Consider the following 7968-nt stretch of genomic DNA (forward strand, 5'->3'; position numbering starts at 1 on the left):
TTCGCGACCCTACTCGGCGAGTCTAAGCACCAACTCGCCGAGTCCCTCCACAAACTCCAAAATAAATGAATAAAATAATATACATGGGAATCCGGATGTTACAGTTATGTACCTAGGTTTAGGTATAGAACCTCTTAAACGATATAGTTTTAAACAAAACAAATCAAATTTCATTGTCTCTTAATTTTGTTTTAATATAGTACCATTGAATTGAATTAAATAATTGAATTAACAAGATCAATTATATATCTTTATATTGCAAAAAAATAAATAAATAAATAAATAAAATCTTTGAAGTTTATAGGGAAAGTAAAAATAAGAAATATATTTTTAAAGAATATAACTCAAACATTTTGTTCTTTAATTGAAAAACTATATCCAATGATTTGCAAACCTTGATTGAGTTATTGCATGTTTTTCTTTTATCTTTTATTCTATTAGTTTTAATTTAAATTTTAGTAGGGTTGACTAAATGGTCATGAATTTTAATGCTTTAAGTTCTTAGACACAATGAAGGAAAAGAACATAAATTCGTTCGATTTAGCAAGTCACGTGATAAAAGAAGAATTGTAAACAAGATATCATGATTAGTTTGGATATAATTGATCAAAACTATATAGTTTGGAGTGTTCTATATATAAGTTCAGGTACATAACAACCACATATATTCTAATCCATATATATATATATATATATATATATATATATATATATATATATATATATATATATATATATATATATATATATATATATATATATATCTTAAGGAATATATGATTGTTATGTATCTAAGCTTATAATATAGAACCCTCCAAATTATGTAGTTTTGTTCAATTATATCCAAACTAATCATGATATATATATATATATATATATATATATATATATATATATATATATATATATATATATATAATTATTTTAGCTTTATATAAATACATATTATTTTATTAGCTATTTATAAATTTATTATTTTTAACAATTACTTTAAAAACTGTATTAGTATAATATAACCAAACAAATAATTCATATAAAAATAATTCTATTTAAAATTTTATTGAATACATTATCATGTTGTGAATTATTAAAAAGTATAGAACTTTTAAATATTTGAACGATTATCATATCTAAAATATAGCAATATAATTAAACTAAAAAATTGAAATAAATTAAATACATGTAAACTCAAATTTGAATGTTAAAAAAATTCTATTTAGTATGTAAATGCATAATGTCAATTTAAATTTGATGTAATATTTATTAACTTTATTTTTATACCATAAATAAAGTTGAATATTTCAAGTAAAATATTTGAAGTGATATTATATATAATTCTATTTTTACTATAAAAGATAGACCTAGTTTGGATAGAAAATCAATTATATTTTATATTGAAAACCAAATTAATCTATAAATAAAGTTTAAAATTACTTTTGAAGGTTCTGATTAACCGAAAAGATAAGTAATAACTAAAAAGTTAGCTAATTATTAAAAAGGTAGCTCATAACTAATAAAAAATATTTGGTAAAAAATAAGTTAGCCGAAAGATAATCAATTACATAAAAAGACATGCTCAAAAATAAGTTTTTGTAATTAATTAATATAAAAATATTTTATAAAAACTAACAGATCAACTTACCAAAATATACTAAATTATATAAAAAAATATTTCAATCATTTTTTATAATTAATTAATAGTATATTTGAAAAGTTTATCACAAAAAAACTTTTTGAAAGCTACTCGAATTAGGATTTTAAAAGCTGCTCTAAATAGATTTTTAAAAAACTATCTTATAAACTAGTTTTTGGCTTACTAAAAATAAAAACTCAATAAATATACTAGCATTGACATGCCTTCAACACACCAAAGGCAGCTTTAATGGTTAAAAAACAGTCACTTTTAAAACCTTTGAAGAGGCTTTCGATTCATTTAGAATCATTGTATCAACCGATTTAGGGATGACTAGTGAATGATTCTAGTCAGAAGTTGTTAAATTATCGCTATTACATTATTTGTTTAATACATATAAAATATTAAAATATAAAACTAGAAATTGGAATATAACGTTAGTATTCATATATTAGCCTCTGGATTTGACCATTCCACTTAGAAAATAGATAAACTAGAACTAAAGTACAAGCAAAAAAGATGCTCCAAACAAGATTTAATATTTAAAAAAAAACAACAAAATAAAATAAAATAAAAGCCGTTTCTTTGTTTGTCATTTCTTGATTGTCATGTCTATTCATAGCCTGATCATGATCATGATGTTGTATACATACATACATAATAACATTAACTAGTTATGGTATAAAGCCAACCATTTCTTTTCTACTTCTTTTTAACACTAAACTCACTCATCTACCTCATCCACCCCCTCCCCCACACCACTTGCTTTTACAAATTTGCCCCTTGCTTCCTCAGCAGCTGTACAGTCCACATCAAACGCTTTCTTCTCTTCTCTTCTTTTCTAACATAAACACACTACACCCCAGGGGTACGACTGTAATTTTCCACCCTAGGAATCACTGCTACATACATTTTGACTTTTTTTTTTTCTTTTCTTTTCTTGACTCTATCACATGCTCCTTTAAATGGTGTCTTTTAATCTTTTAATTTTAATTCAACTAGAATGATAAAAGGTTACAACAAGAAGGTGAGGTGGAGGCAGGATCCAGACACCCTTTACATCATTCTTTTTACCTATATAATTTTTGTATGGTAGTAAGTAGTATTGGTGGTGGTGGTGGCAGAAGGTGGAGGTGGTGGTTATTGGTGGAGATGATTTTACTAAAGATCTCATCTGGGTATTCCTTTCTTGTTTACATATATTCATCTTCTTCCTGTAAAACAAACAAAAAAACCCACAACTATTAACAAATTAACAAACATGGAAAAGAAATGAAATCAATTGCAATGTGAGTTTTAGATGATTTTTACCTACACTAAGGAAGCTAAAAGACCGTAAATTTAAGACTACATTCCAATCGCACCGTGACCCGAAGAAAACCTGTACCACCAAGGCCAATATCATTATATTTTTTGCAAAACAAATAAAATAAAAAATAATCGTCCAATAACATTTGTACTCGACCTTAATCCACATTGGAATTGAAACTCTCGTACGAGTTTCAATTCCAATGTTGATCAGACTCTGTCAGCAGTATCAGTCTTAACAGTTTCTACCCACAAAGAGTCTAATTCACGTTGGAATTGAAACTCCTGAACCGACAATATTGACAAACAGTCTAGCTTTGTCGGTCTAAGAGTTTGAATACCAACAAAGAGTCTTAATTCACATTAGAATTGAGTTTTAATTCCAATATCTAATATTGGAATTAAAACTCCGGACTATAGTTGCAGTTAATTTAGTAGAAAAACAAATGGAAATGAAACAAGTACCTCGGAAACTGAAAGTAACATGATTTCAAAGAAGCCAAGTCCAAAGTCGAAGTCGCCGGAAGCAATGGTGAGGTGATCAAGTTGTTGCCGGAAAACTTTTCCGGCGTGGAAGAAACCGCCGGAATATTCTTGCCGGAGATCTCGTCATCGTTCGAGAAGACAGTTCGGTAATCTCCGGATGCTTTGGGTGATGCAAAAAGGTTATCTGGGAGATTATGCTCCAAACTGCAAAATTTCAAGATTTAGAAACAATTCTAATTCAAGTAAAAATCATTGTGTTTCTCAAAATGGTATTATTACAACTATTTATACCTTTCAGGCAAATCAATATCTTCTTCATGATGAGGGCTTGATTTTCCATTACTATTTTCATCTTTTTTATTAATCTCCAAAGATTCCTTCTCTTTCTCCAGGTTTAAATTTACCTCTAATGTCTCATCGACATTGATAGTTACAGGTGTAACCATTTTAGACATCAAACCATCCTCTGAATCAAAACAAACACAAATCGATAAAATTAGCAACAAATTATTTCTATTTTCAAAAAGCATCAAATCCCATTTTTTTTTTTTTTTTTTAAATTTATGTTTACCGGAATCTGGACTGGAACTGCTGCGGGTATCAGAAGCAAAAACCGACGAGTGATTCAGGTAGCTTGGGGAGTAACAGGTGGGTGAAGGAATGGCGGCGCCGGTGGACAGTGCACGGTGGTGATGGTGGTGGCTCCGTTTAACATCAAGAAGTTGCAGATCCATGATTCTCCTGTTTTGAAGCTCGATTGCATGTTGCAGATCCGCCTGTTCTTCAAGCTTTTTCCGCCATAGCAGATCTTGACTGTTGTACAACATTCTCGCTCCTGATTCAAACAAAAATTCAAAATTGAGGAACGGATTTAACGTAATTGAAGACGAAGATTCAGATTGTTGAACCAGCGTTTACCTATCTGAAGATCGAAAGGGTCGCGTGAATCAAACCCAGTTGGGGAAAACTCGCTTCGATCGATTTGTTGTTGCTGTTGCTTTCTGAACTTATCGGGAACTTTACCCTTTTCTTTATAGGGTTTTACAAGAACCCTAGCGTCGCATACGAAATGTGGGTTTCCTTTCGCGAGTATGAGTTTCACAGTTTCTGCGTAAACAAATGTGACGAATCCGAACATTCGTTTTTGCTGATATGGGATCCGAACATCTTGAACTGGTCCATACATGCTACGAAAGAGAGAAGAAACAAGATTAAAGAAAGATTTTTTTTATGTGATTTAACGATGGAAGAGATTGAAATCGAACCTGAAGTAATTGGAAACGTCTTCTTCTCTGAAAGTACTATCCGCCGGAAAAGTTAAGTAGATTTGCCGTGAACCGGGATTCAGCATACCCATGGAGAAATCGCTCCGGTCGAGCCTTGACCGGCCGAATTTGTTCATCTCCTCCCCCATCATTAATGCCGCGGCGGCTGCGGCGGCGGCGGCCATCCTAGAAACAGGAAATAAAGAAGTTTAGTAATTGAGATTCGGTGATGAAGTTAGTGGGTTAGTTTTGTTTTTACCTGGGGCTATCTGATTGGAGAGGTTGCTGCTGGAGGAGAAAGTTCATGGATTTCGGGCTGTTTGGGAAGGGGAAGTTCGGAGAAGAACCGGCGGCCGCCATGAGCAAGCGTTGTTGGTGGGTGGATTTAGATCGGAGAAGCTCTTGGCACTGTTCCATGACATCGAGTTTGCTCAAGGAACCAACTGTCATGGCAGCGATATCAGCTTCGCCGCCGGCGGTGTGAGTGAACCTGCAACTAGCTCCGTTTTTACAGTAGCCTCTAGCGAAGTAAAGACAAGGTTTCCATCCGTTAGGGTCTTCACCACCTCCACCGAATAAAATATCGTTAGCAGATGAGCTCCGGCGGTGTGGACCACCACCACCGCCACCGCCGCCGCTCCATGGTGAGTACATGTCACCGCTGCCGTTAGGGGACATCAAATCCGGGTAGAAAAAATCGGTGGGTTTAGGGCCGAGAGTGGGAGAACCATCGTTGAGAAAAGAAAGCTGGTCTTGGATTTGTAATTCATCTATCAGATCAGGCTCGCTACTTCCGCCGTAGAACGGCGGAGCTGAGGAATTCAGATGGTGGTCTTCACTGGGTTGAAAATCAGAGAAATTAGAATTCGTCCACGAAGATGACAAGCTCGGGATACTGAGAGGCGACGGGAGATTAGTAACTCCGCCATTAACAAGCCTTGAAGCAGTCGAAGAATTCCCCGAGTTTTGCCGGGAGAGACTGTGAGAAGAACTGAACGGCGACGGCGACGCCGGAGAAGAAGGTGTCGACGGCGCGTTGCTGGACGGAATGCCAAGTTCTTTACGAGCTTTCATAATCACAGAGTGAACTAACGATTCAGGCCCAAAAGCTAACCGAATCATCTCTTTTTCGCCATGATCTTGAATTAGGAGAAGACCCATGATTTTTGAAGCGTATTCAGGATCCAAATTTTGGATCCTCGTGAACACAACTCTTGTTGCTTCATATGAATCCATTTCTTGATTTTCACTCGAACTGATTTCTTGTGTTTCTGCAACAACCCACAAATCTTACAAAGATTTTTGAGTGTTAGATCAAGACAACATAGCTAAAAAAGTAGCCAGAGCTCAATTAATTGCTTCTTCTTGATGTGCTCCTGAAGAGGAAACAAAGAAAAATCCAAGAACAAAGTTAAAATCTGAACAAACTCCATGGATGCTTGCATTCTACCTTCCACTTGAAAACAAAAAAAGAAACCTAAATTTAGAAAACCCCATTAGAGAAAGCTTCCATTTTTTCTCTTAATTTGAAAAACCCAACAATAAAGCAACTTCAATTTAGCAAACCCCATCAACGAAAGCTTGCATTTTCTCTTTCAACTCAAGAAACCCACAAAAAAAATGGTAAATTTTTTAAAACAAAAAATAAATAAACACCCGTGAAAGTAGGTTTCTTTTCCATTTGTTCAAAGTAATTAGTAAAATTCAGCAAAAAGAAACATGTAAAACAACACTAGAAAAATAGAAAAAAAAAAGTCGATCAACAAAAAAGCTAAGAAACCATTGCAAAGCTTTTTAGTTTTTTCCCCCCTCACTTTCTCTCTCTCTATCATCACTTTCTCTCTCTAGAACTTTTATATTCCCTGAAATGAAAAGAAAACGCTTGTTCGAAGTAGAAAAAAGCAGGCGTTAGTTAATCTTACCCCATATCAAAAAAAAAAAGGTATACTCTTTTCTTCTTCTGTTAGAGATGACGATATCGATGATGAGTGATAAAGGTGAAGAGGTTAATGAAACTGATCATGAAACTTGAAAGGAAGCAAAGTTAAAGAAAAAAACGACTCTCTTTCTCCTGATTATTTGCTATATAAAGTGATGAAGGGTTTGCATCAAGAAGCAGAATAATCAATTTGCTTTGTAGTTGCTGCTGCTTCTGCTTCTATCAAGGAGCTTGATTACACGAGTAATAATTATAAAGCACCTAAAGAGTACCTTTGTTATGTTGGTTTCAGTGGGTAAGTGTAAGAGAGAGAGAGAGAGAGAGAGAGAGAGAGAGAGAGAGAGAGAGATTTTAACCTCTCCTACTTCTCTCTCCTATTGTAGATTGATGATATAAGAGAAAGAAAGTTGTTTACTTATGGCCCCTAAAGTTAGAGTGGATGTTAGTTTCTTTCCACAAGTTATGTTTCTTTCTTTTGTGCATGATGAATCTTATGTCTAAAAGTATGAAGGAGTTGGATGTTTATATTCGCATAAGCATAGTTTATGCCATTGTTATGGATTTTGTGATTCTTGGAATGATAACAATTAACATATCAATCATTGATGGCACTTGAAAGATTAATCGAATTATGTATGGTATCAATTTGAATGATGATATTGATTTAGTTATGATGATGTTAAGTGACAATAGTATTTTGTTAAGTACGAATCTAAAAGAAATTGTGGAAGTAATAAAATAATATTTATGATGATATATACAACCTTAATATTAAAACTTTTAAAAATAAAAAAAATGATTGTGTAGAGTTAAAAAAAAAATTATTACAACCACAAATTAAAAGAATAGACTTTTTTTTATTGAAAGTTTAATAATCCATGATTAAGCTTTAAATTTCAAATATTTTAAAAATAAATATAGTTAGTGTTTCACGTTTTTGAATTACTTGATTATCCATGATGCTGGTTCGACATAGTCTTGGAGGAAGTGCAAATTAATTACCTTATATCAAATTCAAACAAATATATAGTATTTAATATCATACTAAAATAGAATATATTTTTGTTTTGTATTTTTCTTATTAATATTCAACAATTATAAAATGTAACTGTTCATTAACTTATATTAATTTGTTATGGTATACAAACTCACATTAACATATTTCAAATGTATATTAGAAATTTAAATATTATATTTAACAATAGATCAATTTTTAAGCTTATTACGATAAATATTTTATAAGAAATTTTTTAACGGTAAACCTATAATATAATCCAAAAATATTATCACATTTTCATTTTATTAATATCGACCTTAAATTAAATAATTTAACTAAT

General features: G+C 32.2%; 1 protein-coding gene across 1 annotated transcript; it reads right to left on the bottom strand.

The window, feature by feature from the left end:
• Positions 1 to 2732: 2732 nt before the first annotated feature.
• On the bottom strand, positions 2733 to 6855 carry LOC145099937 (Zinc finger (CCCH-type) family protein / RNA recognition motif (RRM)-containing protein). The gene is made up of 9 exons (XM_079037417.1): positions 6615 to 6855; positions 4952 to 6068; positions 4693 to 4878; positions 4346 to 4614; positions 3999 to 4262; positions 3719 to 3893; positions 3407 to 3631; positions 2945 to 3014; positions 2733 to 2847 (listed from the first exon to the last, which is right to left on the bottom strand). The coding sequence occupies exons 2-8, from the start codon at positions 5926 to 5928 to the stop codon at positions 2981 to 2983; spliced, it is 2130 nt and encodes a 709-aa protein (XP_078893543.1). The 5' UTR covers positions 5929 to 6068; positions 6615 to 6855; the 3' UTR covers positions 2733 to 2847; positions 2945 to 2980.
• Positions 6856 to 7968: the final 1113 nt, after the last annotated feature.

Source organism: Lactuca serriola, chromosome 1 (assembly GCF_051521515.1).
Source record: "Lactuca serriola cultivar US96UC23 chromosome 1, Lser_US96UC23_V15, whole genome shotgun sequence".
Classification (NCBI taxonomy): domain Eukaryota; kingdom Viridiplantae; phylum Streptophyta; class Magnoliopsida; order Asterales; family Asteraceae; genus Lactuca; species Lactuca serriola.